The sequence below is a fragment of the Macrotis lagotis genome, chromosome 2, assembly GCF_037893015.1.
Source record: "Macrotis lagotis isolate mMagLag1 chromosome 2, bilby.v1.9.chrom.fasta, whole genome shotgun sequence".
NCBI lineage: Eukaryota > Metazoa > Chordata > Mammalia > Peramelemorphia > Peramelidae > Macrotis > Macrotis lagotis.
The window spans coordinates 318,264,196-318,289,647 of record NC_133659.1 but is presented as its reverse complement, the minus strand read 5'-3'; the positions used below and the strand labels follow the sequence as shown (position 1 = coordinate 318,289,647).

The 25,452-nt window shown below is 39.7% G+C and overlaps 1 protein-coding gene across 1 annotated transcript in view; it reads left to right on the top strand.

Annotated features, from left to right (window-relative positions):
• The first annotated feature begins 1,537 nt into the window (after window positions 1-1,537).
• The window catches only part of ANKS1B (ankyrin repeat and sterile alpha motif domain containing 1B), a 1,440,110-nt gene continuing 1,416,195 nt past the window's right edge, over window positions 1,538-25,452 (top strand). The window contains exon 1 of the mRNA XM_074226655.1: window positions 1,538-1,743. Coding sequence (XP_074082756.1) covers window positions 1,610-1,743 — 134 coding nt within the window. The 5' untranslated portion in view covers window positions 1,538-1,609. The remainder of the gene's footprint in view (window positions 1,744-25,452) is intronic.

Below are 25,452 nucleotides of genomic sequence, written 5' to 3'. Positions count from 1 at the left end.
CTTTTATTCCTAAAGCGTGCAACACAAATCATGGTGCAGTGGCTGTAAGCACAGCATCCGTGAAGCACATCCTGAAGGAGATGGTCAGGTTCTAGGCAGTATAGATACAATATGGTTGTGGGGGGCTGCAGAAGGAGCAATATGTAGGAAGGGAGGCTCGAATTGAGTTGAGGAAACCAGGAATGCTAAGACCTCCGAGTCGGGGGTGAGCAGGAGTCACGGACCCGATTGCCTGAGCGCTGGCGGCCGGATTTCGACGAGCATCTCCATGCCATCTCTGTTCTCACCTCTTTCTTCATCCTCGGCTCCACCGTCACCTTCGACCCCAGCCCCAGCCCCATCGTGTTGAAGGAGGCTCCTCAGCATCCTTCTGGGCCGGAGCCGGAGCCGGAGCCCCGGTGGTGCCCGCACGGGCATGGAAGAACGGTGCCTGCCTTCCCCCGGGGAAATACCCCCTTCCTCTTGCCCCCTCCCCCCCTTCCTGAGCCCCGATTCCGGACAGACCTGCTTGGGGGACACCTGGCCCTGGCTACACAATGCCTGTGCTCGCCGGGCAGCGCGCCGGACCCGGCTCCGGGAGGGCCAAGCGGGGTCCCCTCCGTCTCAACCTGTTCTCCGGTGCGAGGGAATCAGAAGCACCTCGTTCTCCCCGCCCTCCTTCGCCAGCTCCCCGCCTCCCCCAAATCCCTCCCTGCCCCACCCCAGATCCCCGCCCCCACCCCTCCCCCCCGGCCTTCCCTCCCTGCTGCACGCGCAGCGTCTCATCTCCCCCAGCCCTCCTCCGGCGGAGCGGCGGCCCCGGCTGCAGGCGGCCCAGGGCCGCCAGCCTCTCCAGCCCAGCTCCAGCGGCCGCGGCCCCGCTCCGGCCAGCGCCAGCCCCGGCCCAGGCCGCCCGGCCCGGGGACGCGGAGCGGGGCGCAGCGGCGCCGGGCTGCCCGGCTCCGGGAGCGGGCGCGGAGCTGTCCAGCACCGCCGCGGCCAGCGCGGGGCGCGGAGCTGTCCAGCCCGGGCTCCGGAGCGCGGGTGCGGGGCGCGGAGCTGTCCAGCACCTCCGATGCCAGCCCTGGTCTCCCAGCAACGGGCCTGGGCCGGCATCCCCGCCCGCCTCCTCCTCCTCCTCCTCCGGCCGTTGGCTCCCCGCTCTCCCGGCGCCAGCCCGGACTCTGGTTCTCGCTTGCTTCTGGATCCCTCACTGCCCACCTCTCCCTGCTCCTTACCTTTCTCCCCCACCCCCCTTTGAAAAGCACCCTGTCCCCCATCACCCCACCCCCCAGGGGGTTAGGCAGGAGCGCTGATTCTCCTTCCTCTGAGCGAGTCCAGCCCCTCTCCTCGGAGATGCTCGAATTCCCCCCAGTAAGAGCTGCGCCCTGAAGAGGAGGAGGAGGAGGAGGAGGAGGAGGAGGAGGAGGAGGAGGTAGAGAGGTGCTGCTGGCGGCTCTCTTGACTGGCTGCAGGAATCTCTCCTTGAATGAAGCTTTCTCCTTATTTTTAGGGTGGGGTGGGGAGGGGCGCTGGATTTTTTTGGGGGGGAGGGGAGGGGCGGGAAGTAGGAGCATAAGGTGGGGAAAGGACTCCCCCCCTCCACCCCTCTCGGTGCGGGCGAGTGATTATGGGGAAGGACCAGGAGCTACTGGAAGCGGCTCGAACTGGAAATGTGGCTCTGGTGGAGAAACTCCTGTCTGGGAGGAAAGGAGGGATTCTAGGCAGTGGTTCCGGGGCTCTGCCACTCTCCAGCCTGCTAAGGTAAGGACGTGCCCCCTCCCCTCCCCTTCTCCCCCCAACTCCCTCACTCAACCTTATGTCTTGGGATCAATAATCATCTTTCTGTAGCTCCTTGAGCCTGGTCGCTTCCAGAGTGTCTTCTTGAAACAGGATGTGTTTGGATGGGAGGAGGGGAAATCTATGTTTGTCTTCCAGGTAAATGAATCTTAGAGCCTCAGAGAAATTTTAAATGTTCCTCTCCTCAGTGCATCGGTTGCTACTCCTCCCTCCCCCTCCCCCCAAGCCGTGTGCAGAAGTCGTGCATCTTTATGGCATCGCTGGATAAGAATTCGGATGCTTTTCTTGGATATTTCCATAAATCGTGCTTATTATAGATGCAGCTTCTAGCCTAGGCTCCCTCCTCTCATTCCTTTCCGTTTCAATGAAATCGACAGGGACTCGAACACTTAGCCAAAGCCTCAGCCCCCCCCCCCCCACATACATATATACATATATTTATATATATTCATATGTGCTAGATATAGATGGGTCTGTGCGGATTTATAATGACTTAGGCTCTGGGGTGCGATTCCACAAAAGAAGAAAGTGAACCTTGGCATGAGATGTCACTGGTCCTAAGAGTGTGTGAAACTTGAAGGAGCAGGTGAGGCGGCCAGGAGGCTTTGCCTTTTCTGGACACAGCTGAGTGCAACTCTGTTATTATAAATACATACAGATCCAACCGAAAGGATCGGGAGCTGGGAGAGAACATCCAAAGCGGGAGATTGTAGGGGCTTTTAATGTAGAATTGTTGCAGGAGGAAGCTATTCTCACATTACTTCCGAAAAAGAATGTGAGTCTGGATGCAGCTTCAGATAGGACATTTAAAAATGATGGACTCACTAAGAGTTGAACTAGCGGGCAAATGTATTTATGGGGAAGAGGCGATCAGACTTGAAGTCAGGAAAATACTGATTACTGAGCCAGAGTCAAGAAGGCATAAGGCGGCAGCATAGAGTGCAGACTTAAAGGAGTCTGAAGACCTGGGTTCAAATCCCACGTGTGTCATTTGTGTCATTAGCTGGGTGACCTTGAGAAAGAGAAGAGGATAAGCACTGTGCTTCACAAATATTGTCTCATTCAGTCCTCACAACACTCCTTCAGGATGGGTGCTGGTATTATCCCCCATTTTCCACTCAAGGAAACTGAGGCTCACAGAGGTCAAGTGCCACAAAGAAACTATCTGAGTCTGGTGTTCCTGACTCTATCCAATGAGCTACCCAATTGACCTTGGACAAGTTATTAAAGGCTTTGGGCCCTAGCTTTCTCATCCGTAACACACAGGGCTTGGGCTACATGGCTTTTAGGGCCCCTTCCCCCTCTAGATCTAGGTGAACATATGTGGCATTCCATAACCTAACAAACTATTCTTTTTACCCCCCCATCTATGTGATTTATTCTCTATGTGTATCTGTATTTATATGTATATGAGTTTCTGTGTGTGTGTGTGTGTGTGTGTGTGTGTGTGTGTGTATGGGTATGTGTATGTATAAATGTGAATGTGTCTTTCAATATATATGTATGTGCTTATATATGATGTATATATATATATATATATGTATGTATTATATCCATATATTTGCCACTCCAGCTATGTTATAGGTATTGCATTTCATTTAGAAGAAAAATATCTTCATAAAACTTTTTTTTTTGTGGGTTCCTATGATGTGCTTCATACAAACTGTTTGTCTATTCATAACTAAAGTTTACTTCTGTCCTAGTGGTCAGGGAAGATAACTTTCTAATTGTTTGCATCTTAAAGAAAAAGGAAAATGCTTTTCTATGTGTATATTTCTCCCTAGGGCGTAGAGGCAGGATGGTGTAGTATAAAGAGCACTGTGCTTGGAGCCTGGGGAACCAAGATTCACATCTGACCTCTGACACTTTCTAGCTGTGTGACCCTAGACAAATCACTGAACCTCTCTGAGCTTCCAGCAACTGTTAAAGATTTATCTAAATGAAGGACTGTGTTCTTCATTTGTGTGGATGGCTTCCCCACACTGATGAAATCATAGGGCTCACTAGATTAAGGTACTAAAGTGAGCGCCCTACTTCTGAGATTCTCCTCAGTTTACCGAGTCTGTATTTTGTTTGTACATATTTATATGTTGTCTCCTCATTAGACTGGGAGCTCCTTGAGGGTTGAGACTGTTTTTTGCTTCTCTTTGTATCCCTCCAGCACTTATCACATTGCTAGTCCATGGTAGGCACTTAAAATTATTCTTGACTTGTATAATTTTAAGAAATTGAATAGATATAACAAAACAAAAAAGGGGGGTGAGTGGAGAGGGAGAAGTGACCATATTTCTTTTGTCAGTAAGACTTAATTAGAATTCAGCATATGGAATAATCACTGGGTATGTTCATATAGTTTTTTTTTTTTTTTAGATTTTGCAAGGCAATGGGGTTAAGTGGCTTGCCCAAGGCCACTAGGTAATTATTAAATGTCTGAGGCCGGATTTGAACTCAGGTCCTCCTGACTCCAGGGTCAGTGCTCTATCCACTGCACCACCTAGCTGCTCCAATGTCCATTATAGTTTTGCAAAGAACTGGTGATTCCTAGACATCCCTGTGGATGACACAATTTCACTGTAAGTTGGAGAGTCTTAAACCCCTCACAAAGCTCTGTCTTATTACAGATCCAATGAATGTTCTTAGGTAGGCATAGCAGTTGTATGAAGCATATACTATAGTGGCCTGTTTATATTGCTTCATTAGAGGTAAAACCAATCCTCTCATCTGAGTTTACATTCAGTAATTGAGAGGACTATGGCTACATAGCTGAATGCTCCAAGTGGGCTGTGATAATAACTGAATCTCAGGGAAAGAGATGAGAGTGGAGAGGAGACAATGACAAAGAAAGACCTGATTAAGAGCATATTAATGCTTTGCTTTTTACCATGATGAATGATGCTTTAAAGTAGACATATTTGTGATAATTCTTCTTTGTTGTTTTAAAATGTTTTATGGATGCTTTTTAAAAAAATTGTCACAAATTTCCAATACTCTTATCCCCCCCCATTTTCCTTGTAATATAGTACAGTTAAACAAAACAAATCAATCCATTCCTGATGACAAGTCTCTTATTCAAAATCTGTAGGATACCTAATAAAAAAGTGAGCAATGAGGTTCTTCCTTAGCTCTCTGGAGATCCAAAGGCTTATTGCATTTATCTGATTTTTTCCCCCTTTACATTATAGTGGCCAGTATGTATGAGGTTCCCTTGGGTCTGTTACTTCACTCCATACCACTTCAAACAAGTCTTCTCACATTCTCTGAAATAAAAACAAAACACCTAACCTGAATTCTTTTCTCTTATGTTACTGAGGTCATTATGTATTTTTTCCCTCATGATTCTGCAAGACAATTTCCTGAATTTCCTTGCCTTATTTTTGATTTTTTCATATTATCTTGTACTTTTCTATTATATCGGTGCTATAATTTGATCAATTTTTCTTTCACTCAGTAAACACTATCTTTGTTTCAAGTTTTTGCTGCTAGGAATTTGGTGCCATCTGTGGAACCTGGCTCTCTGCCTTGTATATCCTTGGGGTATATGGGTCATGAGTTTTGAAGACAATTGAAAATAGCCCTTCCCCAATTTCACTGCTTTGAAAAAAGGAAGGTTTGGAGGAGAGGACAGGGATGCATTAGATGTCCTCTCTCTGAATTTATGGCAATCAGGATGGTCAGTTTTTAAAATAAGCACATCCAGTCCTTGATTGTCATCACATAGTAAATGCAAAGCAAATTTGAAAAAAGAAAATAGTGTGCTAACTTGAAAAGGAATTCTTTGGTTTGGAAAAGTGTGGTTTTGTCTTAAGTGGCAGAATTTTTTTTGTATCCCTGCAAAAAACCGTTCCAGAGAAAAACTCCTAAAAGAAATTATGAAAAACAAAACTCTTCTCCTCTTCAGTTCTTTCTGATTTTGTTCTCTTCTATGCAAAATTTGATGCTCTATACTTGAAAAAATTCACTGTGGAAGGGCAGGAGATAGTTGTTCCTGGGGACAAGATAAAAACTCAAAAATGGTATGTAATTCCCATCATTCTATTATCACTTTAACAAATGGTTCACTTTTAGAGGAATTTAGTTATAGGGTAATGGAAAATTGGTTCATTTTTTTCTGATGAATCAAATCTAATTACTCACAAAATGTAATTTGTACAAGGCTTTGAAGTTTGTATGTCTCAGCATAACTTATCAAATAGATGGCCTTTTGTTTGTGAGCTGGGTCATATATGTGACATGTTAGAAATGACACTAGATTGGGCCTTTTTTTGCCCTGGGTTCTAACCTTGCCTTTATTTTAGGCACTTTTTCTCAGTGGATCTCAATTTTTTTCTAAAATGAGAAGCAACTAGGTATAGAAATGGATAAAGTGCCATGAGGACACTTTCTAGCTGTGTGACCTAGAGCAAGTCACTTAACTGTTTGCTTCATTTTCCTCATCTGTAAAATGAACCGGAGAAGGGAATGGCAAACCATTCCAGTGCCTCTTCCAAGAAAACAAAATGGGATCGCATCAGACTTGACTGAAAATTAATTAAACAACAAAATGAGTGTCAGTCAAGGTGGTTCCTCCCCAATCTAGAATTCTATGCTTATTTGTAAAATGAAAGGTTGGTTTAGATGATGTCACAGGTCACTTTCAGTTCTAGATTTTGTGATTCTAATTCATTTAACCCTGGTCATCAGTTTCCCTTCTGTAAAATGAGGGAGTTAGATTAGATTAAGGGTCTTTAATGTTTTTTTTTTGTCCTGGCAATCTAATGAAGTCTCTGAAGAATGATGGCTTTAAATAACCAAAGGAAATGGTAGTTTTTCAGTGAGAGGAAAGTGAAAAATAAATATGTAATTTCCCTTCCTCCTTTTCCCTTCCCCAGTCTATCTCCCTGAAATTTGATCCCTGATTCTTTGGGACTCTAGGTGAAGAATCTTAGACTTGATGGTTTCTAAAGTTTCTTAAAACCTTTAGATCTGTATATCTAAGTTGGAAATGAGAGGCAGCATGGGCAGAGTGGAGAACACTTGGACTCAATCATCGGAGATCTGAATTTGAGTACTGCCTTTGACATTTATTAATTAGGTGACCTTAAGCAAGTCATTTTACCTCTTGTTTTTTTATCTGTCAAATTGTAATTTGTCATCCTTATTTTCATATTCTGAGGCACTTGGTACAGTAAATGCACTGTTAGACTTGGTATCAACAGGACTTGGATTTGAATCCTGCTTCAACTACTTATTAGTTGTTTATACCCTGGGTAAATTACTTAACCTCTCTGTGCCTCAGTTTCCTTATCTGAAATATGAAACTTATAACCAAATCTTCAGAGCTGGAGGGAAACCTAAAATCCATATCCTTCATTTTACTGATGAGGAAACTGAGGTCCAGGAAAGGTAAGAGACTTAGATAAGGACAACTAAGAGTCAGAACCATATGGCTAGAGTTTGAGGTAGAGTTTGATTCTAGGGTTTCCTGATTTCAAGTCCAGTGTCTTACTCTTCATACCAAACTGCCTCTTGCTATACTATCCTGTTTCTTATGTCAGATGACCTCTAGGGTCTTTCTTTAAATCTATGATCCTATGAGTAACTAAGGAAATGTGAGTTATTATTCATTCAAAATTTTCCAATGGATTTATGAGTACATTGATTTGGACTTACCTTTCAATGATGCAGATTGCAACTCATCATGGCTGCTTCTCTTCCATGTCCTTTCATAACTTCTCCAGAGGGTCATCCAAGGTGCTGGAAGTTCACTTAGATTTCTCCTGCCATTTCAAGAGTGCTATTTGTGGCACTTTGCCAAGTGTGGGGCATTTGTGCTGTTCATCTGTTTTCCCTTACTCCATAACCATGTGTTGACCTGACCTTTTGTTCATATACTTTTCTCTAATTCTTTGAGGTTCCTCTTTGGTTGTGTATCAATGCAAGTATTTTGGAGCATATTTTAAAATTTAATTTAATTTTCAAAATAGAAATATATTTTTCCTTCCTACCTCTCCTACACCTCCCTCCCAAAGGAAAAAAAAACTCTTCACAAATAGGCATAGTCAAATAAATCCTTGATTATATGTTGTATTCTGGCTCATCATGTCCTTTTCAGCCTTCTGTATGATTCTCATTTTTAATCACTTGGAGATATTATTTGCACAAAAACTTTAAATTAGGGATCCATTTTAATTGACCTTGCAACTTCATCTTTAATGCTGGCTATTCATTTAATTTTTCTTCACTTCTTCAATTTATTTTGGTTAGACATTATCATTCTCTTGTTGCTAATTCCCACCAGTGTTCTTAGAAAACCAACCAATGTAGGACTTTCCCAAAGATTTTGTTGATTGCCTTATATCAATTAAGTGTGCAAGAATCATATTACTGGGAGCTAAAGTGTGTGTCTGTGACTGTGCACTTTCCAAAGAGGGGTTTGAGAAGCCTGGAGCTATTACACAATGTAGAAATAGTGTCTGAGGAAGTAGGTCATTCGAGATTGTGGTCATTTAATTACCCAAGTAAGCTCAGTCTCAGGACAGAAACATAGAACAGACCTGGGAGTTTCAGGCGAAGTCATCCCAGACTTTAGGAAAAACACCTGGCTCTACATTTCTGAAGAATCTAATTACTAAGGATGTGGCCCTGGGAATTAAATGTCTGCCTCATGTAATGGGAATAATGGGAATGAATTTCAGTCTGGGAAGCCGATTGTGGAATCTGAGTCCTAATGGTAGAAGGGACCTGAGGTCATCTAGCCCAATTCAGTCTCTGATATATATCCCTTCTTTAGTGTACATTGTGGGAGGACATCTAGCCTCTACTTGGCTGTTTCCAGTGATAAGAATTTTTCAAGAATCTAAGTCATTTTAAATAACTTTTTTAAAAAGTAGGTTTTTATTTCTATCTTTGATTTTCATGTTAGCTAGATTTTGCCCTATAACGTTTGCCCTCCCTCTTCTTAGAGACCCATCCTTTCGACAAAAAAGGATTGGTTTTTTTTTAAAAAGGAAAGGAGGAAGAACAGAAAAATAGCCAACAAAACCAATCAACACATTGAAAGAATCTGATAATATATGAAATGTTCCACAGACGGGGAGATAGCATCTTATTTTCTTTAGGGCCAAGTTTATTCTTTATAATTTCTGAGCATCCAGTTTCAACTGTTTTGTGATTATTCTTACCATTTAAAATATTATAGTCACTATGTACATTGACTTCCTGACTCTGCTCAATCCTCTTTAACATTTCATATTTCTTTCTTATAGTGAACCAAAATCTGTCTTGCTATAATTGGGGGTAATGAGAGGGGCAGTATATGGAAGTTGAAAAGGCACTGGATTAAGAGAAAATCCAACTGGCCACTGTACTATCAGTGTGACCTTAGGCAATTGAATCGATGAACCAACCAATAAAATTACTTATACTGTGTGTGTGTGTGTGTGTGTGTGTGTGTGTGTGTATGTTTATGCATGTGTATGAATGTTTCCCAAGAAGTGTTTCTTAAGTATCTCTGACATTTTGGGAAATATAAAGTAAAAAAATGAAACAAAACCCTGGCCTTTGGAGAGCTTGCATTCTATTGGATATTGGACAGAAGATGACTTGAGTAAATACATGCATACATACATGCAGACGTGTGTATAGACACACAACAATTCGAGAAAATTTGATGTTACTTGAACTGAGTTTTGAAGAAATTAGGGATTCTAAGAGGAGTGAAATGAATGTAGGATTGATGTGTAATGTGGAGTATATTCCAGACAGGGAGGAGCAGCTGGGGTAAAAGTGCAAAGATGGGACATGGAGTCTTGAATATAAGAAACAGAAAGACAGTTGGATCATAGAGTATGGGAAGGAGATTTTTGTTTGATAAAGCTGGAAAGGTTTAGTTGGAGTCGATGATTGCATTTTCCTCATCTATCAAATGAGCTGGAGAAGGAAATGGCAGGCCACTCCAGTATTTTTGCCAAGAAAATTCCAAATGGGGTCATGAAGAGGCTTACACAACTGAAAAGACTGAACAACAAAGATTGGGATCAGATTGTGAAAGGGTTGAGATAGCGAACAGAGGGCTAAGTCCTGACATTTCTAGATCTCAGTTTTGACTGTAAAAGGAGGGAGTTTTCCATGATTAATATAGTTCATTCTAGTTCTTAATCCATGATATAGTAAGCCTATGAGGCAGCTACTTGGCAAATGGATGGAGTGTTGGACTTGCAGTCAGGAAGATAGTTTTGAATACTCTCTGAGTATTTCATGTGCAACCCAGGGCAAGTCCCATCTTCCTCAGCCTCTATTCTCTTATCTGTAAAGTGTAGGCATTAGAAGTACCTAGCTTATAAAGTTATGAGAATCAGATAAATAACATGTAAAGCACTCTGCAAGCATTAAAGTGCTATTTATCTATAATCTCTCTATGTGTTATCTATTATTACTGTTGTTATTCCTGCTGTGAAAAGAGGAAGCATTTTGTAGTGGATAGAGAGCCAGTTTTGAAAGTAGGACTTGTCTCTGGTGCATCCTGACTGAATGACTCTGAGAAGATCATGGATCCTTCCAATGGTCCCAGGCCGCTCTCCAAGACTCTCAATCCCAGTGGTCTTTTTTAAGAATGATGGACAACATCATGGGTTGGACTAGCTAACTACTGAGAACCTTTCCAACTCTTAATTCTGTGGTCTTGTGAAGGGTCATCAGTGACCTCCTAAATTCCAGATCCAATGACCTTGTATTTCTTGACCTCTCTGTAGCAAATGATGTCATAAACTCTTCCTTTTATCAGCATACTCTTTCTCACTCACAATACTGTTGTAGTTCCTTGTTGCCTCTATGATCAAATATATCTCAACATTTTGTGTTTGAAATTGATCTAAAACAAACCTCACCCCACTTTTATAACATTATCATAAATTATTCCCATCAAGAACTGTATGAAACAGCTAAATCACTCCTTACATCTTCTTCTCCAAGTTCCATTTCTGCATCTATCCCATATTTTTATAAATTATTTTTAGTTGTTTTTTTTTTTGTAAGGCAATGGACTTGCCCAAGGCCACACAGCTAGGTAATTATAAGTGTCTGAGGTCAGATTTGAACTCAGGTCCTCCTGACTCCAGGGTCAGTGCTGTATCCACTGCACCATCTAGTTGCCCCCATCCCATATTTTGAGAATGTCCTCTCTTCATCTCTGTTTCCTGGAATTTCTCGGTTTCCTTCAGGACTCATAGCATTTGACACCTTCTACAGAAGGTCTTTCTTATTTCCTCAGTTGCTAGTCCCCTTCCCTCCTGTTCCAGTATATTATTATCTACTCTACATATGTTTGCATATATAATGTTATACCAGTGCATTAGAATGTAAGCTCCTGGAGGGCAGCCAGTATTTTACTTCTGTCCCATAGGCTATCACCTTAAATTCTCATTGATTCAGAGCTACCATGATTTCTTGGTTTATTTCCTATGTTTGTTTTCAGTCTTTCTCTTTTGCCTTTTTTCTTTTTCCTCATTCTTTTCCTGACCTATTGTTTCCGTTATTGATCCTCTGCTGTCTTACTTCCTTGTCCTTGGCTATCCCATTCTTCCCCATAACTGAAGCGCTCATTTTTATGCAAGAGTGACCTAGCTTTGTATTTCTAGCCTTGACTTTGCTTAGCTCCAGACTGATTTTCTTAGTTTCCTACAGGACATTTTGTCATAGAACCTATTCTACGTTTCACTTTTCTAAGTTAAGATCTTTTCCAGGTCTCAGTTTGTCTGAGGCCATGTCCATTGACTCAGAGTGGAGCCAAAAGATAGTCTGGTTGGTCTTCACCAAACAGTCAGTCTGGGAAGGGATGATTCTCAGAGTTTCTGAGCATCGTAGAATCAATATTTGGAAGATCTGTGTTCAAATCCTCCTTCAGTGGCACACTCGCTTTTGGATCTTAGCCAATTTACTTCTTTCTCAACTTTAGTTTACTCATCTGCAAAAGCAGGATAATAATATCTCTCACACTTATTTGATGTGGTGGTAATGATAGTAAGATAATGTATGGAAAGTGCTTGAAAACCTCAAAAGTCTTTGATAAATGCCGGTTGCTATATATACACCCTTGGGAAAGTCATTCAGCTTCTCTGGCAGGTGTCAGTTTTCCCAACTGATATTTCTTCCTTTGAATCCTAAATTCTCCTCTTCTGACTTCTTATTTCTTCTTGTCAGAAACACACCAATTGTCTCCAAGTGCTCCCTGTCCATAACCTGGGATATATCTTAGACTTGTCCATCTTTCTCGACCCTCTAATCTGTTCAGTTGACAAATCCTATTGATTCTAGCTCCTCAGGAGTTTTCATATCCTTTGCCTGTCTTTTAGCCTCATAGCTGCCATCTTTATTCAGGTACTCATCACTTCTCACCTGTTTTATCATTATAACCTGCTCACTGACCTCTCATCCAGTCAAAATGACTTTCTCAGAGTTTCTCACACAGCACGATCTGTTTACCTATCTGTCTTTATGCTCTCCTCATTTCTACTTCCCCCAATTCACTAACTTCTTTTAAGATTTTAATTTAAGGGATGGCTAGGTGGAAAAGTGAATAGAGCACTGGCTCTGGAGTCAGGAGTCCCTGAGTTCAAATCCGGCCTCAGACACTTCATAATGTGTGGCGTTGGGCAAGCCACTTAACCCTATTTCCTTGCAAAAACCTAAAAATAAGATTTAATTTAAGCAAATATTTAGCTCTTTGGATATACATAGGACATCTTTATTTTTTGCTTATTCTTTTTTAGAATTTTTAAAACATTCCTATTTAAAGTTTTGAGTTCCAGATTTTACCTCTTCCTCTCTCCCAAGACAGTAAGCAAGCAGATATAGGTTTTACATGTCTAATTATGTAAAACATTTCCATATTAGTCATTTTGTACAAGAAGACTTGAATAAAAGAAAAAATGAAAGGAAGGAAGTGAAAAATAGAATATTCAATCAATATGAGTTCTTTCTCTGAAGCCAAATAGTATGCTTCATCATTAGTCCTTTGGGACTGACAGGACTTTGTGAAGTTTAATGTGCATTATTATCAATTACTCCATAACTTTCTTAATTCTAGACAAAATAATAAAGTCCCTAATTATTAACTGATTGATAATTATCAAGCTTTAATCAAATATTTGTAATTTGTCAAAAATATAAATATAAATGCTCACACTGGCTCCATCCCACCCCTGCCAAATCCCAGCTTCTGCATGAAATCTTTGCTGACTCCTTTTAAAAATTACCTTGTATTTATTTCATATATTATTATATATCTACATCTTATTTACCCCAACTGAATGCACATTCCTTGTTTGTCTTTGTATCCCCAGCACTAAGCACAAGTGCTTAGAGCATAGAAGATACAAGACAGAATGATGATAGTGAACTAGGCTAGCACATAGTAGATATTAAGTGGCATGGTGGATTGTGAGCCAGATATGAGATCAGGAAGAGCAAAACCAATATAAGGTATTCATTTTTAAAACTGAGTGACATAATCTCTCCCTTCTTCCCTTCCAACCCTCCTCATTCAGAAGACTAGCAACACCATATAGACTATACATGTGCAGTCATGCAAAATCTATTTCCATATTAATCATGTAAAAGAAAACATAGACACCCCCACCCAAAAAAGAACCTGAGAAAAATAAAGTAAAAAAAAGTGTGCTTTAATATGTATTCAGACACTATATATTCTTTCTTTGGGAACGGATAACATTTTTCATCATAAGTTCTCTAGAATTGTCTTGGCTCATTGTATTGCTGAAGTCATTCACAGCAGAGCATCTTACAATATTGCTGTTATTTTGTACACAACATTTCATTTTGCATCAGCTCATCTAAGTCTTTCCAGGTTTTTCTAAGAGCATCATTTCTTAAGCAGAATCCATAATTTGTTCAGCCATTCCAAATTGATGTGTATTCCCTTAATTTCCAATTCTTTGTCATCAGAGCTACTATAATATTTTTTGTAAATATAAGTCCTTTCCCTTTTTTGTTTTTTTTTTTAATCTCTTTTGGGATATAGACCCAGTAGTGGTATTTCTATGTCAAAGGGTATGAATGTTTTTTTAACCCTTTGTGCATAGTTCCAAATTGTTCTGGAGGATGATTGAATCAGTTCATAACTCTACTAGCAGTGCATTAATGTCTCATTTTCTCCATATCCCCTCCAATATTTGTTATTTTTCTTTCATTTTTTTATATTCAGTCTAAGAGGTAGTACCTCAGAATTGTTTAATTTGTATTTCTCCAATCCATAGCGAGTTTAGAGTATTAAAGATACCTATAGATAGCATAGATGACATCATCTGAAAACAATTCATATCTTTTGATCATTTATCAACTGGGGAATAGCTCTTATTATTTATAAATTTGACTCAGTTCTCTATGTTTGAGAAATGAGTCCTTTATCAGGCAAACTTATTTCAATTATTTTTTTCCACAGGTACCATTGCTAACTATTTCCTTCTGTCCTATTCCCCACTCTCTATTCTATTCTCTCTCTCCTTTCACCCTGCCCCTTCTCAAAAGTGTTTTGCTTCTAATTAGCTCTTCCCCCAATCTGCCCTTTCTTCTATAAGTCCCCTTTCTCTTGATCCTTTCCCTCCTGCTTATCTGTAGGATAAGATGGATTTTTTTATACCTGACTCAGTGTGTATGTTATTCTCTCTTTGAACCAATTCTAGTAAGACTAAAATTCACTTCCTCCTCACCTTCTCTACCTTACCCTTCACTATAAAAGCTTTTTCTTATCTCTCATGTGAGATAATTTACCCCATTCTACCTTTGCTTTTCCTTTCCCCCCAGTACATTCCTCCTGCAATCTTTAGTTTTATTTGTTAGATATCATCCCTTTATATTCAACTCATACCTTTGCCCTCTGTCCATATATACTCCTTCTAATTACCCTAATAATAAAAAAAGGTCTTATGAGTTACAAGTATCATGCTCTCAGTTAGGAATGTAAGCAGTTTAACCTTACTAAGTCCTGTATGAGTTTCCTTTCTTATTTACCTTTTTAAAGCTGCTCTTGAGATTTATATTTGAAAGTCAAATTTTCTACTCAGCTCTGGTCTTTTTGTCAAGAATGCTTGAAAGTTCTCTATTTCATTGAAGAGCAGTTTTTCCCCTGAAGGATTATAGTTTTGATTGGTAAGGGATTCTTGTTTATAATCTTAGCTCCTTTGCCCTCCAGAATATTATATTCTCAAATCTCTGAACCTTTAATGGAGAAGCTGCTAAATCTTGTGGTATCCTGACTTTGGCTCCACAATACTTGAATTTCTTCTTTCTGGAACTTGCAATATTTTCTCCTTGATCTGGGATCTCTGGAATTTGATTATAATGTTGGCATCTCTTTAAGGATATCATCAGTAGATTCTTTCAATTTCTTTTTTACCCTCTGATTCTAGAATATCAGGGCAGTTTTCCTTGATAGGAAGGGCTTTTAGTAGTCCAGTAATTTTAAAATAATCCCTCCTGAATCTATTTTACAGGTCAGTTGTTTTTCCAATGAGATTTTTCACATTGTCTTCTGTTTTTTCATTCTCTTGAGTTGTTTTTACTGTTTCTTGATTTCTCATAAAATCATTAACTTCCATTTGCTCACTTTTAATTTTTTATGGAATTATTTTCTTCAATGAGGTTTTTGAACCTCCTTTGCCATTTGGCCACTTCTACTTTTTCTCTCTATTCTTTTTTTTAGGTTTTTTTTTTGGGGGGCAAGTCAATGGGGTTAAGTGACTTGCCCAAGGCCACACAACTAGGTAATTATTAAGTGTCTGAGGCTGGATTTGAACTCAGGTACTCCTGACTCCAGGTCCAGTGCTCTATCCACTGTGCCACCTAGCCGCCCCCACTTCTAATTTTTAAGGAATTTTTTCCTTCAGTGAATTTCTGTGTCTCTTTGTCATTTGATCAATTCTTTTCAAGGAATTCTTCTCATTATCTTTTTGTAGCACTTTTACCATTTGACCTAGTCTGCATTTTTAGTGTTTTTTCCTTCTATATTTTTATCTCCTTTCTCAAGTTGACATGTTTTCTTGATTTTTCTTGCATCATTCTCATTTGTCTTTCTGATTTTTCCTCTACCTCTTTTTTTTGACTTTCAAAATACTTTTTTTAAGGGTTTTTTTTTTTGTAAGGCAAATGGGGTTAAGTGGCTTGCCCAAGGCCACACAGCTAGGTCATTATTAAGTGTCTGAGACCGGATTTGAACCCAGGTACTCCTGACTCCAAGGCCAGTGCTTTATCCACTACGCCACCTAGCCGCCCCCTTTCAAAATACTTTTTGAGCTCTTCCATGATCTGAGACCAATTCATGTTTTTTTGGAGGCTTTGGATGTAGGAGTTCTGATTTTCTTATCTTCTAAGTCATCATATCAACTTTCTATGTCAGAATTTTTTTCTATTGTTTGTCATTTCCCCATACTTTTAACTCTTAAGTAGGGCTCCTCTTTAAGGGTGGAGGATACACTGTCCCAAGCTTCAGGGACAGCTTTTGTGCAGCTACTTTCAGAGATATCTGTTATCAGTTCTTTCAAGGTGGTATGTCATGTGTTTACTACTCTCCTGGCCCATGCTCTGGTCTGTGAGTTAACATAAGCACCTTTTTCTTTCCTGGAACTATGAAGAAGGCCCCTGTTTTATTGCAGCTACAAATTCTGGTGTGTTAGTACCCCTCCTTGCAGTGGGAATGTCCCCCAAGACTGCAACCTGGATCTAAGGGTGAACAAAACAACAGAATTCTGCCTTAGTACTAGCAAAGAGACCCCTGGTAATCTCATTCTGACCAGTTGTCCGACCACCTTTCTGTCTGTAAACTGAGAACTCTGAAAGCAGCTGATGCCATTGCTGATTCAATGACTCCTGAGGTCTGCTCTGGGTTTGCTGGGGCTGGGACTGGACTGGTGTAGATTGTGTGAGATCTTTCCTGCTGACCTTCTAAGTTGTCTTTGACTGGAAAAATTATTCTTACCCCATCCATTTGGGGATTCTGCTTCTCCAGGAATTATTTTGTGGCATTGTTTAAGGGTGTTCAGATAGTTTGGGGGAAGAACTCAGGGAGAGTCGCTGCTTTTTTTTCCCACCTTCTTGGTTCTCCTCTAAAATATGAGTTCTGAAAGATAGATTAAAGGAAGAAGTGCATTCCAGGCTTGGAAAAGTTTATGGGAATCACAGAGTGAAGAAAAGAAATGATGTGTTTATTATTAATATTAATTAAGGAATTCTTAATTAATACTATAAATATAATATTCTAGCCTGGCAAGAAAGGGAATTTGAAAGCAGATTGTGGTAGACATTAAATGGCAATGGGAAGAGCTTGCATTTTATTTTGGGGGCAAAAAGTGCTGTTTAAGATTTTGTAGAACATTCTCAGATCAGTGTACATGATACATTTGGTATATGCATAAATGATGGATCAGAAAGGGGGAGAGACTGATGGTCAGTGAGGAGCCTATTACAGTTGTTCACATATGAAATTTTGAAAGTTTGAATTGAGAAGTTGTGATAATGGTAAAAATTGCTAAAACTTAGTGATCTAGTGGATTCAAGTTTGTGACAAGATGGAAAAATCGAAGATAACTCTGGGGTTGTGAACCTGGGTGGTTGCAAAAATGATGATGTACTTTATATGGGGATGTTTGGAATTGAAGAGAATTTGGAGGAGAATTCAATGGGTTCCATTTTTTTTTTTAGATTTTTGCAAGGCAATGGGGTTAGGTGGCTTGCTCAAGGCCACACAGCTAGGTAATATTAAGTGTCTGAGGCCAGATTTGAACCCAGGTACTTCTGACTCCAGAGCCATTGCTCTATCCACTACACCACCTAGCTGCCCCCGAGTTCCATTTTCAGTATGTTAAGTTTGAAAATCAACAGAAAAGGCAAGGAGTAAATGTGGCTGATTCTAGAATTCAGAACTAGAAATATATATTTAGAATCACAGCCCCTGTCAGTTCTAATCACTTAATAAATATTTAATTGGTTAATTAGAAAATATTAATGACTCTATGAGAGAGCATTGTGAATAGTGGTATAAAGAGTAGCTGTCCTTTGGAGTCAGATGCCTCTGGCTTCAAAAAACTAACAGGACAAATTCATATTGATCATGTTTATAGGCTAATGACATGAACAGTATTTCCCATGACAACTTTGGAGTTAGGGTTTAGAGAGTCTGACATTTCCCTAGAGAATCCTCGATTACAAAGCTTATGACTCCCAAGGGGAGCGTGAGTTCACCACTGTCCGATCTTTGTTATTGAACTTGCTCAGGTAAAAAAGGAATGATACCTGTCCTTAGAAAGATTCTAGAAAAGATTGTAAAATGGGATCACTGAACTTGAAGTCCAGAAGACCTGGGTTCAAATGCCACCTAAGATATTTACTAATTTGATGATCCACAGGAGTTATTTAGCCTCATTGAGTTTCAGGTTCTCATCTATAAAATTCTAAGACTGGTCTCCTCAGAAATCCCTTTCAGCTTTAAAATTCTATGATTCTGGAAATCATTCATCATTAGATAATTTCATTTAAATTAAATTATGGAAATACGAAACTGCACCTCCCTTCCTCTTTTACAGATTTGAGGATATTTCACTGGTTAATGTGTTTTTGCCTGTTTTTTAAAATTCTTTGTTTTAGGGCTGGCTTTCTGAGTAGAGGAAGGAGAGGATATGTTGGGAAATGAAGATGATGTCAAAACAAAATATGGCTCTTTCTCATCTTCCCAGAAAGCCAAAAAAAGAGAGAAATAAAACATGTTCAGCAAAACTACTTAGCATGTTGCTGAGTTCCACAGCCATAGAATCTCCTATCCCCACCTTTGCAAAATTACCAAACTATCTTCAGCTTTAGTCTCCTCATCTTCGAAACGATGATTAAAAAAATACTTCTTTCACAGGATTGTTGTAGGGAGCAAATTATAAAACAACAGATATAAAACGTTTTATAAACCTTAAAGCATATTGTTAAGTACTATCATTATTAGATGGGGAGAGGGGAGGTGCTTTTTTTATAGCTTTTCTTTTTTTCATAGCCAAGTTTGGTCATTAACATTTCCCAGAATTCACTTTCAAATGCTTTGTTGTCTCCCTGATTTCTTAAAAATGATACCATAGTTATGTGATCATATTTATAAATTCTTTACAAACTTTCAGTAAGTCCAAATTACATTCTCCTGAGTCTAGAGATCTGAAATTATTTAAACAAGCTACATACTCTTGTCCTTGTTCCCTTTATTTCAGGTTTCAATTATCTCTCAACCATGTTCATCCTCCTCTTTCTAGTTTGAAGATTATTCTTTTTGGTAGAGGAAATGAAAGGATCTATTTATCAGGGATTAAATTGCTCTGCTTGGTTTCTGTTATCTGCCAACACTATGCCATCTGCCCCCAAGAATGGCTCTGTTGGTTCTTTGTTCCATTTGGTCTAGACATGTTTTTTGAGCCTGTTTTTTTTTGTTCTTAACTTTTTTCCCCCCACAGCCCTTGGTTAGTTTAGGACCTTAGATGTTCTGGCATCATTTTAACAGATTCACACCAGATTTTTATACATACACACATATATTTGTATATATACATACATATCTATATGTATTTGTTTTTGTCTGTGTAGACCTCTCTTCATCTTTTGTACATTTTTAAATGCAGAGCTGTGATTCTCTTGATGTGGATATTTCCTCCACTTATGTCTATTAGACTCCTCTACACAGGGGGAGATGATTTTTGAGAGTTGCTGTTTCTGTGTTTTCTTTCACAACATGACTAATATGGAAATATGTTTTGCATGATTGCACATGTATAACCTCTATCATTTTGATTACCATCTCAGGGAGGAAAAGAGGGAGGGAGGATGGGAGAGAATTTGGAACCCAACACATAAAAGAAAATGAATGTTATTACCTATAATTGGGAAAAAATAAAATGTTATTATTACAAAAAAAAAAGGAAATTGCCACAACTTGTGTCCAACCTGGTAATGAGTCCCCCCTCCTCCAGTTAGTAATGCCTTCCCCTTAAATATCTTTTTTTCTTTAATATGGATCTTGTCTATATAAATATGGATCTTAGAATATTTACATAATATGGGTCTTAATAATCTCAGAGCAAAGAGGAAGCAAGGTGGTATAGTAAATAGAGCGCTGACCAGGAAGTTCTGGCTTCAAATTCTGTTTCAGACACTTCTTAGTTTTGGAAAGCTATGCAAAATTACCCAACTGCCCTCACCTCCTCTGATTAAATAATGATGAAAAAAATAGCACCTCTTTCACAGGACTGTTGTGAGGATCAAATCAAAAACAGCACATAGATACAATGCTTTGCAAACCTTAACGCATGTCATACGTGTTATCATTATTACTATTCCCCTTCTCTTGCCTATAATTATTATTTTAAAAGAATCTATTGAGCTTTCCTGTTAGGATGTAAGAAGGAAGGTCGACAAGGTTGTTCTGTCTTTGTCCCTATGTCTCTCTAGTGCCCTGTACATTGTTATTATTTAGTTGCTTTCAGTCATGTCCAATTTTTCCATGACCCCGTTTGGGTTTTCCTGGCAAAGACACTGAAATAGTGTCCATTTCCTTCTCTAGCTTTTACAGGTGAAGAAACTGAGGCAAAGAGGGTTAAGTGACTTGGCCGGGCTAATAAAAGGCTTTTTCTTGGGAAAACACTGGGGCGGGGGGGGTTGCTATTTCCTTCTTCAGACCATCTAAGGCAAATAGGGTGAAGTGATTTGCCCAGGATCCCACGTCTAGGAAAATTTTTGAGATCGGATCTATGTGAGGCAGATGATAGTGTTCCTTTCTTTTCCACTGATTAAATCATATTGATTTCTGATATTGGATAACAGCAACCTTGGAGGCAAGGACTTTGTGTTCCAGGTCTTTGAGAGTTGTGATCGCCGCAATGGCAGATGAGGTTGCCAACTTGAATCTTGATAGAAAGTGACTTTCATGGCTAAGAGGCCCGGTCTGGCTGTGGAAATGGAAGTCTGGGCTGGGGACTGTTGCCATTCTGGACCTTACTGGACCATCAACCACACCTGGTGCAGGAGATTGGCAAAGGAGAAGGGCCTATTAGCTCTAGATCCTTGGGTGGAAGCAGAGCTATTGATACGGGCGAGGGGGCCTGTTGTTTCTAGGCTTTTGAGTTCAAGGTCCCAGGGCTGCGGTGGTCTTTGACGCATTTGGCACCATTGCCTCCTGTCTCTTTCCTCAGTGTGCCAGACTAATACAAGTGGACTGCCTCACCTGCCCATGAGGATAAATTGCATTCCTACTGACAGAATTTTGGTTTTTGAAAGCCTCTCATTCATTTTGAGCTACCTTTCTCTTTACCATCTCTAACCACAGTCCCAAATCTATATTTCCCTGAACTTTTTGTTTGTATTACAGTATCTATTAAAGGTTTCCTTTAATCCATAAAGTTATATTGAAAAGATTTTGCATTCATATAATGTGATAGCTGGCTTAGTTATTTTTTTTTGTAGTGGAATTTACATTGCACTCCCAAGAAAGCAAAGTTAGGTAGATTAGATGCTCCATGAATATTTGTTGAATTGTGCTGAATACAATTGCAAAGTGTCTATCTCCTAAGGTTCCCCTTTCCTGTGAGATTTGATAATGTAAATTAGTACAGGATATTGTCAATCTTAGGTATCTAGGTGATGCAGTGGACAGAGCAGAGGGCTTTGGAGGAGTCTGAGTCAGAAATATTTGATTTTCTATTCTGCTTTAGACACTTCCTAGTTGGAAGGGGTGAGGGAAGGCCCAGACAGTTCAGGTGTGAGTTTTCTCTGGTGTGGGACATATAGTTAAAAGATACGAGGCAACTTTAGAAAGGCCTGATGGTGTTTTTTTTTTTACTTTTTTGGGAAGATTTTAAATAATTGTTATCTTTTGTTTTTCCATCACTTCATTTCCCAATATATCCTCCACACCTCATACACAGAGAACCATCTTTTTATAACAAAGAATGAAAAAGAGAAAAAGGGAGGGGGGAAACAAAACACTTAGGGGAACATTTAGCAAAAGTAAATGATTCATTATCCAAATCTTCCAGGGTATGTGATGCTCTTTACCCATAGTTACCCATATCCAAGAAGAAGGAAGGGAGGGGCCTTCTCATAGTTCTTCTTAAGAAAATCCTTGTGTTTTCATAGATATTTAAATAATTCCTTTTTTTAGGTTTTTTTTTTTTTGCAAGGCAATGAATGGGGTTAAGTGGCTTGCCCAAGGTCACACAGCTATGTCATTATTAAGTGTCTGAGGTCAGATTTGAACTCAGCTCCTCCTGACTCCAGGGTTGGTACTCTATCCACTGTGCCACCTAACCACCCCTAAATAATTCTTATTCATGATTTAATATGTCTGGAGCTTCAAAGGTCTTTGGTGGTCATCTAGTCCCAGGGCCAAGTAGAAAGAGACAGAGATAAGGCATGAATCCAGGCCTTCCATTTCTAAATCCCATTCTCTTTTCCCATTGAACTGCATTGATTTCTTGGGATTTGAGCCCTCACTTCCAAGGAAACTCAGTCTTAGTTCAAAGTGATAAATCACAAAGAGAGCAGTGGTGCTGCCTGGAAGCTTTATCTTGATATAAATAGGCTAGTTCTAAATGGGTTCCCTATTTTAGAATCTCACGATGTTTGGTGATTGCACCATTACAAGCAGGGAACTGCCAAAGTTTGAGTCAACGGTGCCAGCTGTGCTAGGGGGAGAGAGGAATGGATGCTTTGGGATGCTCCATCTCCTGATCTAAGATGCCCAGCTTTCTAGACCCACCACAAGGTCCTGGTAGGTCAGATAAAAGTGGGGGGGCAATTTGCCTTGGCTCATGAAAGATAAATCTGGTCATGGTTCAAACTAAGTGACATCTTTCCTTTACAAGAGAGTCATGACATGTTTTCCATTTCATTTGATTAAACCAACAGTGGACATAGCCCTTTGGTACCCAGTAACTGACACCTTTGTTCTCCTTTGGTAAACCCAATGGCCCAATTCATTGGGGATCTAGAATCGCAGGCTACCTCCAAATCACAGATCACTCTCTTTCCAGGTTTTTCCTGCTCTCTTCCTTCCAGATATTAGCTCTTTCTCCTTGAAATTGTTTTGAAATTACAAACTAATTTTAGTTGCTCTTTATTCAGTTGTGTCCAAGTCTTTGTGACTCCATTTGGGGTTTTCTTGGCAAAGATTCTAGAGTGATTTGCCATTTCCTTCTTCTGCTTATTTTACAGGTGAGGAAACTGAGGCAAACAGCATTAAATGACTTGCCCAAGGTCACCCAGCTAATAAATGTCTGAGGCTGGATGTGAACTTGCTGACTCCAGACCCAGTGCTCTATCCACTGAACCACCTAACTGCTTCCCATGCATTTTACTTGGTAATAATACCTGTTGAATGAGAAACTACCCTGTGACAAACAGTTGCTATGAGTCCAGGAATGTTTCTTAGTGAATTTGTATTTTATTAATAGGGGGTGGCTAGAAGGTGCAATGGTTAGAGCACCAGCCCTGGAGTCAGGAGGACCTGAGTTCAAATTTGGCCTCAGACATTTAATATTTACCTAGCTGGATGACCTTGAGCAAGTCACTTAACCTCATTGCCTTGAAAAAACAAAAAAAATCATTATAGCATTTATATGAATTTGAAAAATAACCATCATGTATGTGTGAGACATTTATTCAAGATATAGTATGTTTATTTACTAGATTGAGAACTTTGAGTACATTGTATATTGTGAATAAAGAAAAGATGGTAGAGTTTGATGTATGTATGGCTCCCCCATGGGGCTCATAGTTTATGGTAGGAGCTACTGTCTAAACCTGTAGATTGAGCACTGGGCTTGGAATCAGAAAGATTTGATTTCCAATCCAGTCTCAGACACATACTAGTTGCGTGACCCAGGACAAACTACCTTTCTGTGACTCAGTTTCCCCATATGTAAAATGAGGGAGTTGAATTCCTTGGACTGGAAGATTGCTTCCACCTGTAAATCTTTGATCCTGTTTAATTTTTTTTGCACACACACACACACACACACACACACACACACACAATGCAGGAAGTCTATGGAGTATTTTTTTTGAGTGTTCAGTTTGATTTGATTTGATTGGAGTCAACATCAGGTCCCAGTCAAGCTCCTATTTTCTAGTCTATTCTTTTTAAACAAATATATATATTTATTTAAGGCAGTAGGGTTAAGTGACTTGCCTAAGGTCACACAACTGGGCAATTATTAAGTGTCTGAGGCCAATTTGAACTGAGGTCCTCCTGACTCCAGGGCTGGTGCTCTATCCACTGTGCCACCTAGCTGCCCCTGAATTCCTATTTTCTTTTAGTTTTTTTTTTTTTGCAAGGCAATGGGGTTAAGTGGCTTGCCCAAGGCCACACAGCTGGGCAATCATTAAGTGTCTGAGGTCTGATTTGGACTCAGGTCCTCCTGACTCCAGGGCCCATACTCTATCCACTGCACCACCTAGCTGCCCTGAGCTCCTATTTTCTACAAGAAGTTCTTCCTCTGACAAAACTCTCACTCTTTGCAGATGACATGATGGTCTACCTAGAGAATCCTAAAAAATCATCTAAAAAACTGCTAGAAACAATCAGCAACTTTAGCAAAGTTGCAGGTTATAAAATAAACCCTCATAAATCCTCAGCATTTCTATGAATGACTGGTAAGATACAGCAGCAAGAGTTAATAAGAGAAATCCCATTCAAAGTAACCTCAGACAACATAAAATACCTGGAAGTCTACCTGCCAAGGCAGACTCAGAAACTCTATGAAAACAGCTACAAAACACTTCTCTCATAAATAAAATGAGATTTAAAAAATTGGGCAAATATCAACTGCTCCTGGATAGGATGAACTAAAATCATAAAAATGACAATTCTACCTAAATGAAACTGCTTATTGAGTACCAATCAAAATTCCAAAAAATTACTTAAAGTTAGAAAAAGTTGTAAGTAAATGTATATGGAGAAATAAAAAGTCAAGAATTGCCAGGGATTCAATGAAAAAAAAAGTGCAAAGCCCTATCAGATCTAAAATTCTATTCTAAAGCATCAGTCATCAAAACTGTCTGGTATTGGCTAAGAAACAGAGTGGTGGACCAGTGCAATAGGCTGTGTGCAAAAGAGAGAGCAGGAAATGAGTATAGTAATCTGTTGCTTGATAAACCCAAAGAGTCCAGCTTCTTGGATAAAAACTCTCTCTTCAGTAAAAACTGTTGGGAAAACTGAAAGTTAGTATGGCAGAAACTTGGATTAGACCGACATCTCACACCAAGACAAGATTAAAATGGGTACAGGCTTTAGACATAAAAGACAATGTGATAAGCAAACTAGGAGATCAAGGAATAGTTTTCCTGTCAGATCTCTCAACACATTCCATTTTGATCAATGTATATAGCATGAAACAGTGTAAAGACTGTCAGATTGCCTTCTGTGGGGGGTGGGGAGGAGGGAAGAGAGATTGGGGTAAAAATTGTAAAATTCAAAAAGCAATAAAATTTTTTTTAAAAAAAAAGAAGCTCTTCCTGCTCCCTTTGAATGCTAGCCCATTTTCTAGAATGATTATCTCCAATTTATCCTGTGTATATCTTGTTTGTGAGTACAAGATTTGAGTAGCTCCATATAATATATTGATGCATGACTATTGTTTATATTCTGAACAAGTCTTAATG